The 20224-nt window shown below is 35.1% G+C and overlaps 2 protein-coding genes across 3 annotated transcripts in view; both read left to right on the forward strand.

Moving 5' to 3' along the window:
• Nucleotides 1–10483, forward strand: part of LOC149491146 (discoidin domain-containing receptor 2-like) — a 44895-nt gene extending 34412 nt beyond the window's left edge. Inside the window, exons 5-15 of one of the 2 annotated variants that reach the window (XM_089707257.1) lie at nt 21–168; nt 3049–3344; nt 3583–3790; nt 3922–4374; nt 4679–4848; nt 5727–5849; nt 6216–6334; nt 7361–7479; nt 8368–8500; nt 8833–9079; nt 10228–10483. In XM_089707257.1, coding sequence (XP_089563383.1) covers nt 21–168; nt 3049–3344; nt 3583–3790; nt 3922–4374; nt 4679–4848; nt 5727–5849; nt 6216–6334; nt 7361–7479; nt 8368–8500; nt 8833–9079; nt 10228–10416 — 2205 coding nt within the window. In that variant the 3' untranslated portion in view covers nt 10417–10483. The remainder of the gene's footprint in view (nt 1–20; nt 169–3048; nt 3345–3582; nt 3791–3921; nt 4375–4678; nt 4849–5726; nt 5850–6215; nt 6335–7360; nt 7480–8367; nt 8501–8832; nt 9080–10227) is intronic. The other variant, XM_089707330.1, reaches the window with a different exon arrangement.
• A 5485-nt stretch (nt 10484–15968) lies between these two features.
• LOC149491148 (uncharacterized) lies at nt 15969–18297 on the forward strand. Its single transcript, XM_089699040.1, has 4 exons — nt 15969–16460; nt 16628–16759; nt 17025–17180; nt 17971–18297. The coding sequence occupies exons 1-4, from the start codon at nt 15969–15971 to the stop codon at nt 18295–18297; spliced, it is 1107 nt and encodes a 368-aa protein (XP_089555166.1).
• The last annotated feature ends 1927 nt before the right edge of the window (nt 18298–20224 follow it).

A 20224-nucleotide genomic window follows, 5' to 3' on the forward strand; every position in this document is an offset into this window, starting at 1 on the left:
ATTGAGTCCTTCGATTGCAGATATTACCCGGGAACACGAACACTTACCTGGAAAAGAAGAATCATCTAGAGCCACCGATCTGGGCGTCCAAGATCCGCTTCATCCCGTACAGCTCCCACCGTCGCACTGTGTGCATGCGAGTCGAACTTTATGGATGCTATTGGAGTGGTAAGTCAAGTATATATTTATGTTTTTCTAGTTGTCACACACAACTTTTGAAGTGAAAACTTCTTTAGCGGCGTTGGGTATAAAATCTTAAACTCGCGTCAGGACACGTGACCTGATCGAAAAAGCGTAAGACGGATGGATATCAAACATGCTCAACGTTAATAATCAAGTTTTCACTTCTGCCGGCACTCCCGGAGTGCAACCCGTCTTTTTTTTATCTGAAAAGGAAGATAATTGTAGTTTTTCCTTGCTGATCCACTCCTATTGGGATTCAATTCAATAAGTACCAACAGTTTCTAATATTATTTTGTACGGATAAAGAAAAACTGTACCATTTAATATTCGACACAAAATAAACTATATCTTCTTATTTATTGTTATTTTTTTAATTCAGTAAAATTGTTATTTTTAATATTTGTTTTATGTAATTCTTCTTATATACATATTATTGTGTATTTTTGTAATACATTAATAAAGCACTATGCCGACTAACGTAATATCAACACACAGAAATGAAGTTAATATACACTAAGTAGGTAATGTTACGCCTCGACGAAGATAGAATCTAATCATCCGTATAATAATTCCTCTTATGACAGAATAGATTAATACAATAACATTATTAGCAATCCAACGTGTGTTGAGGACACGTGAATCCCTCACATGTTATCGATGTGTCTATCCTTTTGTTTTAGAGCGAACACTGCATTTGATAATTCGAAATAGTATTCAACTAAACTGAAGTGAATTTCAAACATGGATTCGCCCTTAGCTACAAGTCTGACATGGAGCATATATTTCGTTTTATTTTTATCTAACTATGATATAAGAAGGGTTATTGATATGTATGTTTTAGATAAGTGCCTGTGAATGATGAAAATGAGATATGTATAACAAATTAGAGACTTACCGCTCGAGTCAGTTTAGAATAATTTATTATGTCAATCAAGATAGAATAATTTATTATGATTTTGTATAACAAATACGAGGTAAAAATGTAGTAAAGTGAATAGGTCTTTGTAAAATTCAGTTTGGCGTCGTTATTATGCGTTTTATGCATACCTACCTACATAAAACTACCTGATAGATTGTGCGGGTTTTCTTTGTTGTATTTGTTCATATTGTGCCTTTATAGAGAGACGTAAGCATAACATTAAATGCGGTATTATACATATCTTATGTACATGTCAATTTATTGGCTCAATCATTTGTACATAATGATCGATAGGAGAAAATTGCAGAATATATATTGCATCAATTGTTACAACTCGACAAATTAAATTACTAGATCGTTCACTTGACTTGATTTACCAAAGTCAGCTCCAATTAACCTTTGAAATGCTAGCGTACAAAGTAACTTAGTGCTCTACTTCAGTGCTTTTTTTGTTACAGTAATAGTTCGAGACTTTGAAATTAACTGATTATTGAATTTTCAAGCGCAGTTTTTCCGATTCAATTTCATCTACAGAAGTTCATTGTTCGGTTTGAACTCGCTTTAGCGTCAATAACTATTAATTAAACAGTAGTAAATAGAAGTTGATTTTTAATAAAGAACAATTAATGTATCGTGCGCTATGTCGCAGCGAAACTTATAATTAATTTAAAAGCGACTTTGTACACTTTTAATAAACTATAACAAAAAGTAATTGTTCGCATGGTAATGGCGGGGCAATACCCAGAAGTTAGTTATCGCAGTGCTTGCCAGCGAATGTCGCAAATTGTTCTACTTACTTAATAATAGCTGTGATATTTTTCAGTCGTTTTTATAAGTTGCTTTCCCTGAATCTTTTGCGATATTGATCACTAAATTTTCGTTCTGTGAAACGAAACCTATTTCGTTTCGTTGCAATTGGACGCTTTGAATGTTTCAATTCTTGCGCTATAATATCCGGGAATTAATTGCATTCAGTGTATTCATTTCTTACACAAATTTCATTTCGATTTATTTGAAATTCTCAGGTAAATATAAATGTAAATTATACGGTTTTCTTAGTAGAGGGTTTATAAATAGCAATTCTTCATACTTCACATATACGTGTGAACCTTAACATAACGCAATCAATGCTGGCTAAACAATCACCATTAGTTACGTTTAGCTTAGCTTTATAGTTGAATATAAATCAGCATAAGATTATTTATGTCTCTAATAAATAAGGATTGCAAATATCTATCGATGGATAATTTATAACATTGATGTAACGGCGATGTGTTCAATGATTATAAATCAAACGTTACTTGAACGATTATTCTAAAATGTCTTTAAGTTAGCTGATTATATTATTTATTTTCGTCCCATTGGTACCGGTGCGTGTTATATCTAAGAATAGTACAAGATTTACGTCACTTGTTTTTCTATATCAATTAAAAAAAAATCAGTATTGGCATTTCGAGACCGCCCATTACGAAGCAACTCAAATTATCGTGCCTTGGTAAAGAGTAAGAAACTCGAGTCACCTGCATTAGATGGACTTTACCTGGAACAAGTATTTCCTCTGTACGAGTTGAATTCGCATCACCCTGTACGTTACGTTTGTTACGAATGAAAGTAGATGTATCATATCTAAATTGGGACACCTCTCGAAATGTTGTATATTGGCATTCGAATGTTTCGTGTTTGCATGCTTGAACATATATATATAGTTTTAAATTGATTTAGATTTGACCAATTTGGACATTCTTTAAATATCTATAATTAGTGGTAGGTTTTATAGCACCAATGGTTTTTTATGACACGATGGACTTGCTTTTACATACTACGTATCCTGATAAATTATATTGCCAGGATTAATATTTTATGCTCTTGTTTTTCCTGATAGTCATTTAAGTAGCTGTCGCTAGTCGCTGCATCAAATACTTTAATCAATATACTTTTTTCAACAGTCGGCATCGTATCCTACTCAATGCCAAAAGGCGACAAGCGTAGCAACGGCGTGGAACTGACTGACACGATATATGACGGCCAGTGGGGGGAGGAGCTCAAGGGCGGTCTCGGCCAGCTGGTTGACGGCCAGTTTGGGGGTGACGAGATACGGGAAGCCGCTAAGAACTTGGCCTGGGTCGGATGGAGGAACGACTCGAGGCCTAACCCTCCAGTTATCATCTTTGAGTTCGATAAAGTGCGCGAGTTCAGCGCTGTGCACTTGTTCTGTAATAACAAGTTCATGAGGGATGTGCAGGTTAGTCGTATTAATTATTTTACTTTATACGTTATTAAATGATATGTACTTAATAAAAATATCTTGATTTTTTGGTGATGTGTTGGATAAAATTGATTGTTATTATTGAATGCTAAGCGAATTGGTTATATTTTGCTCTGCAAATGAGAGAATTATTAACATATTATTATATTTTTTTTACTAATTTGTTATTCTTATAAATAATGAAATCTTTTAAAATCTAACTCTGAATATACAGGTATTCTCCGAGGCGATAATTTCGTTCTCGATCGGTGGCCGGCACTTTCAAGACGAGCCGATCCACTACACGCCGGTCAGCGACAATATATTCGAAAATTCTAGAAATGTCAGCATAAAGCTACATCACAGGATCGGCAAGTGGGTGCGGATTGAACTGCGCTTCTCTGCGCGATGGATTCTGATAAGCGAAGTCGTTTTTGACTCGGGTATGTTTAATGAATTAATAAAAAAGTAAAAAAAAAGTTATGCACTATTGTAGGAAAAGATCTTATTTATTTAATCTTAATAGTTTTTCATATTGTATAAACACGAGCATTTATTGAATGTATTTTTACAGATGTTGCGCAAGGCAACTACACACCGGAGAGTTCGAAACCGGTCCAAACGAAGGACAAAACGAAACTGATACCCACAAGCAATGTGCCCATATCCACCGCGCACCAAGACGACCCGCTATACATGGCGATAGTAGTCGGTGTCCTAACCGCTCTAGTGATACTCCTTATAGTCGCCGTATTCCTAATAGTCCATAGACACAGGCATAGAAAATGCTTCGCCTCACCCTTAGCCAAAACGACCATAGCGCAAAAGAGGACGGTACCAGAGAGCTACAACACGTGCGGTACCTCGATGTTGCCAGACAACAAAATGTTAGACTGTGGTTTAGATGTTAAGTCCGACGAATATCAAGAGCCATATCAGGCTTTGAAGTGCGCGCCATATTTTAGTTATAGTACTGTACTGCTAGAGATGAAAGACTTTGTTAAGGATTCCAATGCAGCTTTATCTGGTAAGTTTTCGTATATTTTAAAATATATAATAATTTAAATATAAATAATTAATTTTAAAAATAAATTATAAAAATAAATAATTTTAAAATATTCAAACAATATCAATTTATATTAGCGAAAGACTCCTCAGTGAATTGGAGTCATTTTTAATATCTTCTCTGGTTTGTAATGAAGCCTCTACACCTCCTATTTTAAGCCTTTTAAAATTTTATTTTTAACAAAAACATTATTTTCGCCTTTAACTGGTTCCTTTAGAGCAACTTGTATGACAATGACAACTAACAAACGACCCCGACCAAACAGACAGTTCGAACTACGACTACGCGGTGCCCGAGCTGAGCTCAGCGCCGCTGCTGACGAAGCGGCGTCTCGCTGACGAGCTCTCGGAGCGCGGCACTGTGCTGGTCGGCGAACGGGACCCGCCTAGTGACCGGGACACTCGCCGCTCGGCCAGCTCCAAGCGGAGTGCACGGGTGAGTGTCTACACACATACACAGTCACGTACACGTATACATTCACAAACGTACACTATACACATGCATAGAGGTATATAATAGAGGTATTAAAAGACCTACGAAGCAAGGAGCAGATGCGAAAAGCTGTGTCGTAATACCTAAATAAGAAGAAGAGCAGCAATGCTATACGTCCCCCCGTGAAGTAAAGCCTAACGGCCATCCCGCGGGGACACGGACTGGAGAAAGAGGGTTGTTTTAGTCGGTATGGACCATGAGACCATGATCGAGACCGACATACCAGGTCATAGATCTAGACCTGAGATACTCAACGGTATTTTTTCCCTCTATAATAAAAAAATAAATAAATAAAAAAAAATACACGTATACATTCACAAACGTACACACGCACGCAAGTTAGTCAGATGTTAAACTCACGCCCACCTGCCAAGGTTATGGCAATAAACTCCGTATATGCTTAGATACTCCCGTAGTGATCGGGACACCCGCCGCTCAACCTGCTCCAAGCGGAGTGCACGGGTGAGTAATAAATATATACGTGTATCGTGGATAAATCACATACACACGTACGCATACATTCGCACACGTACACGCAGGCATACAGTACACACGCACGCGAGTGAGGCAATAGACACGGTATATGCTTAAATGTTTAGTGCTTTACGCACTACATGTTCGCGCGGAGCATCAGACTCGTAACATCTAGAATACTAATAACATTTTTATTTTTTTCAATCAAAAGCCTTTATAAATAAAAAATAAATAAATAAATAAAAATCTTTATTTATCCATACCTTCAATTACACTGTGAAATCACTTAAATATTTAGGTTTACAGACAGAATTTTTAAAAATATTTACTAAAATAATTTGTTTCAGTCGCCGAGTCAACAAGAGGTGCTATTAGATGCAAAGCGAAGACTCGAGACCACTAACGTGATCGAGTTCCCGCGACATAGACTGAGAATGATCTCCAAGCTTGCCGAAGGGGCATTTGGCACGGTATGTACATAAAAGATAAAAATTCTGGTGTTAATGTTTTGAAAATATGACATTCTCGTAGAGTATATAATAAGTTTATTATATTTCGACCAGACTCCTGATACAGATATAGAATTAATTTAAAAAAACAAGCTGTCCCCGTGTGCTCTTAAAGTCGTATTCCGAATATCGTATAGGTATACGATTATAATAGGAAAAAACTATTCTAAAAAATCAAATGCATGCAAAATTCAACCTACCCTTAAAGGCCTATATCTCGTATCCGTAATTTTCCTTTAAAAAATTGTTTCCATCAACAAAAAATAATTCTCATAACGCACACGCGAAACTCGACCTTACCCCACACTAATAGAACACACATTCCAGGTGTACGTAGCGGAAGCGGACGGCGTGCCCGAATACAACGGCACGATCACGTCAGAGAAGCGGCTCGTCGCCGTCAAGTTCCTCTGCCACGATGCCTCGCTCAAGGAGAGGTACATCATGTATGAAATATGTTTACATTTACAGCACCACACTACGGACAATCGATGCTATTGCGACTTAATAATGAATAATGAAGGAATATGTTGGTTAAAACTAGATGTTTGTAATCTGGGGGTTTATATAGTGCAAAATTGAATTGCACTACAGGTGACATTGAAAATGGTACAACAGAAGGAATTCATTTTTGACAGGAACTTCTTGACAGTTTAAGAACTTCAAAATTCTTGTTGTGGAGTAATGACTTGTCAATATTAGGGCATAATATGCATTTGTCAGTCGCAATAGTTGGTTGTCTTAGTTCCTCGCACAGCCCCGAATCCTATAGATAAGTATAACTAAACGGTTCTGTATTGAAACAATTCTGAATATTACTTTTTGGAAGGTTACACTCACATAGAATGAATCAAGTTAAATACAGATTAAAAAAATGTTTTGAAAATACATAGTTGTAATATAAAATAATATAAGATATAATACAATCGTTGTTCATTAAAATAACTTAATAAAACATTTAATGAAAATATCAAATACTTTCAGACATTACACACGACGTCGTCTTGTTTCTAACGAGAACGGCGTTTCAACGACGGTAGAATAAGTAACACAATATATGTTTAATAAATGTTCCTGAGATACTATTTTTACCTAAATTAATCGTATTACTGAATGTGTTAAGTTTTAAATCTTATATATTATTTATATAAATCTAGTGTCACAATGTTTGTCCTCAATGGACTCCTAAACCACTTAACCGATTATAATAAAATTCGCACACCATGTGCAGTTCGATCCAACTTGAGAGATAGGATAGGTTTTATCCCGGAAATCCCACGGGAAAGGGAACTATGCGGGGTTTTCTCTGAAAACGCGGGCAAAGCCGCGGGCGGAAAGCTAGTATTCATAATTTGTAATTCATATTAGTCTATTCGTCTTATTATAAAGTTCAAAGTAATTAGTCAAATAAACAATTTCCAATTTTTTTTATTTTTATTTATTTAATATTTTACATAAATATACGTTTACAGGGAGGAATTCGAAAGAGACGTACGCATTTTGGCCGCGCTATCGTCACCGCACTTGGCCCGCGTGTTGGGCGCGTGTCGCTCGCCGCCTTTGGCTGTTGTACTGGAGTATCTTGAATTAGGTAATGCATGGGTTTTTTTGACATGATAACGTTTTTAAAATCGTTTTAGTCGGGTGACATGTTCAGAAACTTGTGTCACACCAAAACGTCACGAGCGCGATCGCAGGTATAACGAGAGAGAGAGACGGACCGATCTCCCGTCTCATCTCGAGCGCTGCCACCAATAAGACGTTATCACGTAAACATCTCGATCGTAAACCTACTTTACAAACAACCAATTTTTTTATGGTTTTATGGATAAATGAGGTAAAATTGTGAAAATTGTTGATTAAAAAAATATAATTATGTAATGTATGATGTTTTTATTGTGAAAATCTTGATTAAAATAAATATTTCTGGGTTAATCTATTATTGACTTATATGGTTTTTGCTAGTATTCAAAAAATATATACCCGCCGAATTGAGAACCTCCTCATTTTTTTGAAGTCTTTTAAAAAAAATTGAAAGTGCATTGTTCAGAAATGCCTACTAATTGCATTTCTTATTCCAATCCATTCGGACTCAGTCTAATAAGAGTACAATTTTGTTAATATACCTTCCTATTCTTTTTAGTTTCGAGATAGATGCACTTTTATAAATTTTCTCTTTTCAACAATCAGTACTACTTACGAGTATAACTATTACCATACAAAGGGTGGTAACAATATTTATTTTATGGTGTTATTATTTTTGACGTGGCAACGTCTTATAATTCGATAGAGCCGACTGCACGCACGAAAAAACGTGACTCATGCGGCTTTACCTCGCTCTGAGGCGTTCCATGTAAGGCTTGAAGTGCGAGCGAGAGCGCGGAACGAACGACAAAGAAGCACAATCGGACGTTGTCACGTTCAACTATCGTCAGTAAACCGACTTTATAGACAACCAATTTTTTTTTCTTATTTTTAGGTGATTTATGTTCGTTCCTGCGTACAACTGCACCGCCGTCTATGGCGACGCTACTCCACGTGGCGACGCAGATCGCGGCCGGCATGCAGTATTTGGAGACACTTAATTTCGTTCATAGAGATCTGGCGGCCAGGTATGTTGGTTCTTTATTAAATTAATGAAGGTAGTTGACTTGTGTTTTGCGAAATTATATATAAATATGTTTTATTTCGATGAAGTTTGGAAAAAGCTTTAAATTATTTCAGTATGTCTTGGTGTTATAATTTTTGTGACTATCCCAATTTGTTATCAAATAAACCCCATGTTACTCGCTAAGGTGATATAATATACGAAACATTTTTTGACCTATTTTTAAAAATGCATACTTACATGATTTATAATATCCTCCCAGGAACTGCCTAGTGGATAAAGGATATTTTGTCCTATTAAAAAGTGCATACTTATAAAATTTATAAACCCCCTCAGGAACTGCCTCGTCGGCAAAGGCTATCAGGTCAAAATCAGCGACTTCGGAACAGACAACGAGCTATACGCGTGCGACTATTACAAAGTGGATGGTAGGATACCGCTACCATTGCGATGGGCTGCGTGGGAGTCGGTACTGTGCGGGAAGTATACGACCAAGAGCGATGTATGGGCGTTCGCTGTGACCCTGCATGAGGTGTTCACACTCTGCCGACGTAGGCCCTACGAGCATCTTACTGAGTCTGAGGTGAGTTGGAAATGAAGGGTAGATGGAAAGGTTAATGACCTTTATGTATTTTTCAATGTAATCTATACTAATATTATAAAGCTGAAGAGTTTGTTTGTTTGTTTGTTTGAACGCGCTAATCTCGGGAACTACTGGTCCGATTTGAAAAATTCTTTCGGTGTTAGATAGCCCATTTATCGAGGAAGGTTATAGGCTATATATCATCACGCTACGACCAACAGGAGTGTAGCCACGGGGGTGAAACCGCGCGGAGCAGCTAGTTTAATATGTAATGGAACAATATTTATATTAATCTATCTATGTATTAGTTGTTTGACGTCTAGAATGCATGTCCATGTGCACCACGATCAAATGGTGTCGATTTATGTGGTGTTTCTTCTGTATGCCTAATGTTTATTTGTTTCTTTAAAAAAATGGTTTAAAATAAATGTAGTGAAATATGGAAACGTCTTGTCACAAATGGCATCGAAAAGGGACAATTTACGTGGACCTTTTTGCATGTCGGTATCGGTTCAACCGTTACGTTAATTTTATCAATCTTTACTGTTAACTAGCGGCCCGCCCCGGCTTCGCCCACGGGCGAAACCACGGTACGGTACCACGGTACCTACATGTTTAAACTATCCTATCTCTTAAGTTGGATCGAACTGCACATGGTGTGCGAATTTTATTATAATCGGTTAAGTGGTTTAGGAGTCCATTGAGGACGAACATTGTGACACGAGATTTATAAAAATTAAGATTATATTATGTTATTAAGTAACAACCTTTACCGTTAATATAGTAGTCAATTGGTTTGAGTAAACTTCTATAATGTGACAAGACGCTAAACCGATCTATGGCGTTCCAAACCCAGACGAAGAAACAGATCAAATCACATTTGACTAAGCTTAAAAAGCGCTCTTAGAAAATACAGAAAAAAAATGTGTGCGTGTACACACGTAAGAAGTAAAACTTCTTTAACACCTTATTTTTTAAAAAATAATTTACTTTATGCAACTTTACAGAAATACGCCAATCACGCGTGGTAGGGATAGAAACAAGATGGCGTAACGGAAAAATGTTACGCGTAACGAAAAAATGTACTAAATTTTTTTCCAACCCCGATAAAGAAGTTTCACTTCAATAAGTTGAAACCTCTATTCCAGGTACTGGAGAACCTATCACACATGCAAGTGGATAACGATCTGTTCGAGTGTATAGAGCGGGCACCCGGTATCCCGCGAGACATATACGAGCTGATGCGTGAGTGCTGGCGCCGGGACGAACCAGACCGGCCAACATTCGCCGAGATACATCTGTTCCTACAGAGGAAGTGCTTGAGTCTGGCTACGTGATATACGAGCTGGCTGGACTACTCGCTCACTAGAATGTAGCCGACGAAACTTCTAGAAATTCTGCCCCCCCCCATAAATAGTCGTCCCTCGTACCACGTTCTCACACCTGTTCCTCTGCAGGACTTCTGGAAAAACTAGATACTTCTGGAAACTCCCCCCTCCCTATTAACAGTCGTATATGTACCAAATCCCTCTTACAGTATACGGCAGTATTGATGACGCACTGATTTTCTAGAATGTTCCTCCGTGACTTGCTCCCTCTTGATTTGCTCGAATATTCCCAAATAATATATGTGACATAGAGGTTGGCTCGACGCGTAACCGCTGCTCACCAAGTTAATTTAAAATAAATAATAATAAAAATTCCTTTATTTAACAAGACTTTGTGGTGTATTTCACAATATTAATTAATTTAATAATTATAGTCCTTTTCACCTATGATGATTCCTGTGACACTTCATCGTGTTCCGAATTACGAATTTTATGTTTAAAAAGTCAAAATATTTTAGTGCATAATATTTTTATTTTATGGCGGCATTATTACCAAAAATATAAAAATGAAACATCATAAGCTTATAAATCAAAAACAGTATTGTTTAGTTTAACATAATGAAAAATAAAATAAAATAACACAAAAATATAATACCTACGCAATTCGTGTACATGAAATGGATCGTTGAAAAATCATAGAGTTGGAAAATCATATAATCGGCGCCCATCTTGTGATCGTTTGTCAATCGAGTCAATCGTCTGTACGAGTGCGTCAGCCTTGTATACAAGTTGCATTTATATATTGATACTTTACGTGGTATTCTGTTATTGTTACTAATTGTTATTGTTGACTTTTTGTTGCTGTTGTTTGCTAAGTTTCCTTAGTTAATTGTTGGCGAAATGCCGAAAAATCTAATTTTGGTACTTTATTCAAATCGATTTCATTTCCATATAGAATATTATCGATTATCGGAAACAATTGATACGATTTCAGTAACCGACATCTCTACACGTGTCAAAAATCGATGTGTCACAGAAATCATCTTAGGTGGAAAGGACTATAATATTAATATAATTATGAGATTCATTGGTTCCCGCACTAGGCGAAGCCTGTCCTGCGGGACCAAAAAACGATTAACAATATAATATTATTTATAACAGAGCGGCATAGATTATGTGTTTAATATTTAAATTCGTATTTAATATTATTTTAATTCATTTAAATTAAAATTAATTTACTCCATTGTACCCCCCCTAAACATTTTTGCCTCGCCCCAGTATTACCACCTTAAACAACTATTCATTTGCCCAACCCCCGCCCCTCCTTATCCCTTACATCGAATATGCCAATAATACAGAAATGCTAATACTTACGATGACAAACGGACTATAAACATGCGCATGTCACAAATAAGCCCTTATTAAAATAATTACAAACGATATCAATGTATAAAAACAGGATTCAATTAAAATGTCTGCTTTATATTTTGTACGACTAACTGACCTTATTTGTTATTACGTTAATCAACCGTTATTTTTCCATTTAAATTATTTTATCCGACTGCGAAAGGAGTATGTTTTTGATTAACCTCATCGGTGTTTGTGGCACACTTGCGAAATTAGAGAGAATCTTAGAGTTAATATGGCGTAAACAGCTGAACATTTGTTCAGTATGTATGAAATTTAGCACATTGCTAACATTTTTAACAATAATTGCTTATAACGGCTAGAACATCAAATTATATTAGGCAAATTATTTACACATGTGTGTGTTTTTCCATATTGTATCAACAATAATATAATTACTGAATGTTCGCAGCAAACATAATGTAAGGATTAAATAATGAATTAAAATTGTCATGAGGCTAAACTAGCAAGTATATTTTAGAATATATACTGTGGAAATATTTCGTAGTGTTGTTAAGAAAGATGTGTACAAGAATGTACGTTTCTGAACGAAATATGTTATGTCAATGTCAAAAGAATGTATGGTATCCAAATTAAAGGAAGAAATATTCTTTAAGTTTAAATTGTATGTTATCTTTTTTCAGAGCTTTGTCATTATTTTTAATTTAAATGCTCTATGATGATTCCTTTTACAATTTGTGTTTGTATGTTTGATTGACTTGACTTGATTGTTACCATTTGTAGTTTTGACATGACTATAAATACAATTTGAATTATATTAGAAAAGTTATTTGACTTAACTTATACTATCGTGGTTTAAAGTGGTCCATAAGAGAATCGTACATAAATTAATGACGTACAATTATAGCATTTGGAACAATTATTTAATTAAAATAAAGTTCTTTTGTTGCTGTAGAATATAATTTACTTTCCTCTGAATATATTTCCTGTTATATTGTTAACATCTTTTTAAATACTTTTCGTGGTGTTCTATTTCAACGAAATAGTTATTTGTAAAACATGATTTAACGAATGTTATGATATTAAAAGGATCGATTAAACATACGTTTATGATTAAAATTGTACTTGCGTAGTTCCAAAATGATGGATTTGTAGGGTTCTTTATGCATATATGGATCTCAATACTAAATTTTATTTCGAGTTAATTCTTAAACTTCATTGGCTTATATTTTCGATGCCAGTCAATTAAATATTAGTGCAAATAAAATAAATTAGAACCCTACAAATAATGCAGGTTTTCTGTCGCCGGCGGCAACGAATAAGTCGTAGGAACTGAATGCTATGTCTGTTTCAATAGATATTCTGAATTGTTCTTAAAATATAGATGTTTTTACGCACATCAATTGAAAGTTTACACGAAACATATCTTTGTAAATGTACCTAAAAATGGAAAAACTGCTTTGGGAATAAGAAAATACATTTTTCGGACAGAATGTTCTATTGATACAGATAGTTTAAATTTTTATGAATGTAGTTTTGTTATAAGGTGCAGGCAGTTCTTTGCTTCACGTTTGCTAAGAGGCGTAATTTAGATATAAATGTTCGACTGTTTCGTGTGTACGTGAATATGTACTTAATTGAGGATATACAATAGATGTTCAGCTTTTGTATAAAATAATCACTTTATAAAACTACAAGGTTGTTCAACGATACTTAATATGAAGTTATGTTTGAGAAGCTTTATAATTTATAATGTAGTGGCAAACTTGATCTATTAGGAGTTCATTGAAGGAATCATAGAAGACTGTGTAATTTTAATTGGATATAATATTGTATATGAAACTACCAAACATCTTATAACCAAAAGACGGTAAAAAAATACACTGTTCAATTACGCTTTACAATCACTTCAATGTACTTTTTTTATCTACTAAACTTTTATATCCACCTGAGATAAACAACCATTCAATTGTTCCGGACACTCATTACGCGATTGATTTTCTTAAAATATTAACCATGTGAGAAAATAATGAATCAACATTCCAAATAGAACCTTAAATGAATAGATATAGGTGACATTTTCCTGTTAAATAAGCAGTTAGCTCGCTACCCCGAGTCACGCGTCTGCGTCGCGGTACAAACGTTGTATAGTCTATTCATCGTGTCACTGCCACTCGAGTGCGCACATTAGGATAAATGCATTTATATTCCGTTTTTAGCATTTCATTTACAATCCTAGACTTTAAAACACTCGATAACACGTAGACGCTTCTTATTACGTTGTGATTAGAAAACAAAATTCTTAAATTAATGAGCTTAATAGCTAGTGTAGTCGTGTTGCGTGTTGCCAATATGGAATTAGGAGATGATTAGATTGTAATCGATTTCTTATTACTGCAAATCGACTTTTACGAGTGAGCTACGTATAATAGACATAAGAAATCTGATCTTCCTCTGCTAATCATAGGGTATATGACTGCTTTACTTCGCTGTACTGTATTTTAATGGTAATATAAATGGATTAGAATCAACGTTGGAAAAAGTATTGTAAATCGACATATTTGAATCAGATTTAGAAGTATTACGTACTGATATAAACCGATAGATTCATAAATAGAGGGTATAGTTGAAAACAATTATATTACCGATAATAATTACCTTTAAACCTTTGTGATTATTATTTTCATATATATCTAGGTAATAGCGTCTATTTTCCATGATATCTCTATTCTCTAGTATCGAGTTCCCATTTATATTGCGGATCCCAAATTCTATATCATCTAGTTACCAAATTATAATAGTAATTTATTTTCGTGTAACACTTTATTTAAAACATATTTTAAACAATTCTATTAGTCCCTAGATATAGATGCAAATGATCGATTTTTAAAAAATGGAAAAATAATAAAAGAATTTTAGAAAGTATTTATATGAATAGTTGATAATTGTCTATTTTCCGTAGTTTGCTGTGTTAAAGTTAGTGTTGACAGTCTTCGACAATATTTGAGCGATTAGATAGGATCTAACTTTTTATCGAAATTAGAATAATACTTGTGTTCGGATACACGCACGGAATATAGCGATATGTTTTGTAACGTGTATCGGACAGGAGCGGTCTCCATACGGGCGTGCTTGCGGTGGACTCGGTATAGTAAGTTAAGATACACCCATATACGATTTGTCACAAAACGTTCAGGTTTTTTGGCAACCCATACAACATAGGTAGGCAGTGAACGTCCATTGAAAGCATGCCTGTATGTAGACCCTTCAGTTATAGTGTATCACTAGATGTTATGTTTCCCTGTGGACCGAACGAACGGCTTAATTTTAAGAGCCTAATATTTGTAGCATTCGAGTATAAGTAGATGTAAGCGATCTTTGTTTGCGAAGTAGGAGAGTATTCACTATTTGTACACAGACGGAACCAATGTACTAGGCTTAGCGAACACTTAAGAGATATAATTATATTCTAAGTAAGTAGGAAGACTTACAATAATGCATTTACTTGAATCTGGCCTTACTTTCTTGTTGTACTATCTAGCTTATAGTCTAGTGATGAGAGTAGTCGTACGGAGTCTCATTCCCTCGTGCTATATATAGTTAATTTAATGATAGGCCACTTATAATAATGATGTACAATAAAACACCCTCTCTGCCTTAGTGACGCTGTTCTTACCCCTAATGCTATTAATGAAATATCACGTTAGATTGAAATTATTATGTACCTTGTAAATACGAATTCTAATGGCTGGTGTAAAATATGAGCACTATGGAAAACTTTAATTCCTAACAATGGTCCAAACTTCACTCGCTTTTTTATTTGTACTATACGATTATACAATTTCTATATGTAGATAAATAAATAATGATAATTAGTATAGATATAATGTCTTATGCTTTAATTTTATTTTATAAATGTAAATCATGTATTTGACGAAATGCTTAATTTTCATAATCGAATTTTATGAGAAAAGGTTGATACCAAATGCAGTATTTTTATTTTATATTCTACATCTTTGTACCCAAATAAAATCAATAATCTAACTTTGGTCGTTTTATTCAATATCCATTATATCCCTCACTACACTTTACAATACGCAAAGAAAGGAAAAAATGAGCCTGAACTCTTCTAGTTTTCACATAGTATTTACAAACATTCAGCTTATCACAGTTTCACCAAGAACAACTTCCTGATGTTAAATAAATGTTTTTCTCGATTGTACATGAGAATTCCTAACAAACCAGTATCAGTAATGAAGTGCTACAGTAGTCTCCTGTTAATATGTTTTATACAAAATATTCTCGCTGTGAAAGTGAAAGTCATAATGCATTCCGAACAAGAAGATTCCAGAATGGAGGAAGAAGATAGTCCACATACCGAAAGTTGGGATTATAAGAAAAAGGTTGAAATAACTATGTTACCTTTTCTACGGAAAGCTCACAGGCATGCACTTGAAAAGCAGATCGAGTATGAAGAGGAGAGACCAACTACCGAGAAGACTAAGACGATCCATCCCAATGAAATGATATTTCCCTTGATATATCGCCAAAGTCATATAAATAGTATGTTTAAATTCGGTGAGAACTGGTATACTTGGTCAACTGAAAAGAGGACAGATGGGTCGAAGGCAATCAATTATTATGTTTGTTCCGACGAGCCGAAGCACTGTGATGAAGTTGGATGGGTAAGATTTCATTATATTTATGTTAAAGACATTGTTAAAATAGGAACTCAGTTACAGTAGGTTATAACATGCAGTTTCTTTAAATTTACTGTGTGATTAAGTTTAAATTTTAAATAAATTATGTGTTTAGAAGATATATTAACATAAATTAAATTATTGTTCAACAGGAGCGCACAGATACAATACCAAGATGCGCATTTCAAATAGATTCCCTGATGCCAGATGACCGCGCTTGTTTGAATAGTTTTGGTGTGGAGCCTCACACTAACGGGGTATGCGATGGAGGCGAACAAATGAAGGTAATTAATATTTTTTTAATTATTCTACAATGTTATTAGTGGATAATTCTTAGGTACTTGTTCTAAATTAATAGTTTAATAAGTTGGGTGGCGGTTGGTAAGACTGATTGATAAGCTACGTACCTTTTTCCGCTCTGGGTAGATATGCGTAAACCTGGATCTTACTTCACTAAAAAGGTTCCCAGTTGGTCCTAAAGTTTGTTCGGTTCGAATTTTTTGAGACATAAAATTCATTGGTTTTTACTTAATTCTGTTATACTCTCAGGTTAGCGACATGGTACGAGCATGTGGTTCACGGATACGTTCTTTGTGGCGATTCTTACGCGTGGGACAGAGGCCTGCCAACGCAGCAAAACCAGCCGATGTTAATTCTCTAATATGCGAAGACGAAGAGGAGTGTTATATCACTATTGAATATAGAGTAAGAAAATATATGACTAATATTATAAATTATAATAACTTAGATTGAACCTTGTTCTGTGAAAATAAATGTAATTACGTACACTATACAGGGTGTAATCGATATGTATGCACAGGCGATTATTCCGTAACTATTGCAGATATCAAAAAACTTTAAACTGATATCGAAAGTACTTAACCTAATGAGTAAAATGGCCATAATAACTTTTTAAAAATAAAACGAGAAATATCTAAAAAAAATAACATGAAACCCTCCCATACATTTAGTATGAGATATGAATATCCCATGTACATTTAATATGAAAGATAGCTTTTTCTTACTTTGTTTGGTTTTCTGCTTTAATTACTTCGCAAATTTGAAGGAAAGTTCATTTAGAAACTGTAAATAGAGTTCCTCATTGTATTGAACAATGAGGACGTCACTTCGAAAATCTGCTATGGATACAAAATGTATGGGAAATAAAATGTATGGGAGCGTTTAATGTAACATTTTTGGATATTCGTCGTTTTATTTTTAAAAATTTGTTATGGCCATTTTACTCATTAGGTTAAGTACTTTCGAATATCAGTTTAAAGTTTTTTGATATCTACAATAGCAACGGAATAATCGCTTGTGCACACTTAACGATTACACCCTGTATATTATACACGTATACATTTAGATTAATTTACTCTTAAGGATTTGCCATAAATCTGATTCTAGTTTTGAAAGCATAAATATAACAAAAATGTTGTATCTAATAGGTTTTCGGCTCTGCGTTTAGAGCTAAACACATTTTTAACTTTTATAGGTACACCACGACAGGATTACCTTTTCTCTTCACGAGCCATCTCGAGGACAGACTTTCAAAAGTGCTTTAAAACGAGAAGTGCCCACAGAAGAAGAAAATAAAGTATCAGTAGTTGCTGAATCTCGACCGCATGTCACACACAAAGTCAAGAAAATACGCGAAGATGAACAACACCCACGGAAAAAGTATCGTTTGAGATCCAGAAGTAAAGTTGCTGAAGGCAAAGGCATTGTGAAGGAAAGAAATGACTCTGGCTACGGTAGGAGGACTTTGAAAAATAAAATTAAAATAAAAGAAGATATATCGGAAGACGTTTCTGATAAGTGACTCGTTTTAAAATATAGATATGTTTTGTAAAATAACGCCTTTTTATTTCCTGTATCGTATAAAATAATTCATCTAGAATTAAGTCAGAGTGTTGCGGAGACCGACACGAGATTAAAAAATACTGGATATAAGCTTTGATGATATATCATATAAGCTTGATAAAGATAACGCTTTTTAAGGGTGAAGAATTTTAAAATCGTTTGAGTAGTTACGTAGTTACAGACCTAAATCGTAAAACATTTGTAACAACCCTTCCCAAATAGGTTAGAATTTGCACATTCTTAAGCTTGTCTCTGTACAGTTTATCTACTCATGTGCTTAGTCTTAGGCGCGGGTCAAACACAAGCGGCGCGGGCGCGGGCGTGCCATAAGCGCACCTCTTGAATCTGTTTTGCACCACGTCCTTCTTATACATTTTGTATGAAAGAATTTTGGAAAGGCGACGAGGCGGCACGCCACGGTTGCGCCGCGGGCGTACCGCAGGCGCGCTTCCCCCATCGCATCCAAATAGAGGTCAATTCACGGTCATACACAATCAAAAACAAATCGGGTGGTAGTAGACCGGGAGATACTGACACAAAATTTCGAGTTACAATTACAATTTTTACAAAAAAAAAATTTGCAGATTTTCGGCGGTATGGCGACCATTTGGAATCGTCCGAAAAGTATGGCATGGCGATTTTCGTAAATGGCTGCACGACGATGGTTACCTGTGCAAAAGTTAGCCTGGTACAAATGGTTGAATTGTTTTTTTTTAAATCAACACATTCGCGTCGGTATGGCGGGCTGTAAGTCACACCGGAAAAGTATGGCATGACACTACCGCCTACTTCTTTTTTATGGGCTATCGGTAAATTCTAAAATTTTTGTGTTACAAATCGTTTGACTTCGCTATTTTTCCGACGAGTTCGACTAACGCCCACGCGACTAAGCCGCCGGTACCAGCGTTCACACCATCGTTTTTCTTTTTGTCATTGCGTACTAAGACCCCTGTAGAACCGCCATCCTGTTACAAATGACTCGAAATTTTGTGTCAGTATCTCCCGGTCTATAGGAGACGGTAGCCTGTCAGTCAAAAATGTGTTCTCTCTGTGTGGAATTATATAGAGCTGCTATTACATACCCTTCTTCGTTTTGTTTTTAAAGGTGAATTGAATTAATCGATGAAATGATTTACACAGGTGATGGCAGTAGGGAAAGTGAAAATGAAGAAGAGCATAATGAAAGTTCCCATGTATTTACAATGTCAGAAATAAAGATAATCCTGATTTTGATTGTGTTTTTTATTTATTTGTAATTGTAATAATATTGTGGAATGATCAGTACTGTAAATACTTTTGAACTGAGATTTTAATGATAAGATTTATATGGTTTAAATGTAAACCTGTGTTTGAAAACCATATTTTATCTATACTAATATTATAAAGAGGAAAGGTTTGTATGTATGTATGTATGGTTTTCACGCATAAACTAGGTACTGGACCGATTTTGATGAAATTTGGCACAGATAATCTTTAGACCCTGAGAAAGAACATAGGCTACCTTTTATTGCGAAATATGTACCACGGGCGAAGCCGGGGCGGACCGCTAGTACAATATAAATTTTGTGTTATTTTAACCTTCTTTTCTTCCATCATTACACCAGTACTACTTTAAAATTACTTTAAAAGTACTATAAAATTTTCCAAGTAAATTCCAACATTTCCAACAAAGATATATTTGCAATCGTGGGGTTATCCTCGCTATTTACTTACAAGGAATTATCAAAACAAAATCGTTACTTTCAAATTAACGTTACTTTCAAATCTCTTTTAGCACAAAAAACATAATTTTACTAAATTATGCATGAAGAAAATGCATTTAACCACTCTATATAAATATCATTTTCGGACGCCAACAGCGCGCCCGATGCGCGCCGGCAGCGCGC

The sequence above is a fragment of the Colias philodice genome, chromosome 1 (assembly GCF_061535455.1).
Source record: "Colias philodice isolate Cphi_HAF_F1 chromosome 1, ilColPhil1 Martin Lab GWU primary, whole genome shotgun sequence".
NCBI lineage: Eukaryota > Metazoa > Arthropoda > Insecta > Lepidoptera > Pieridae > Colias > Colias philodice.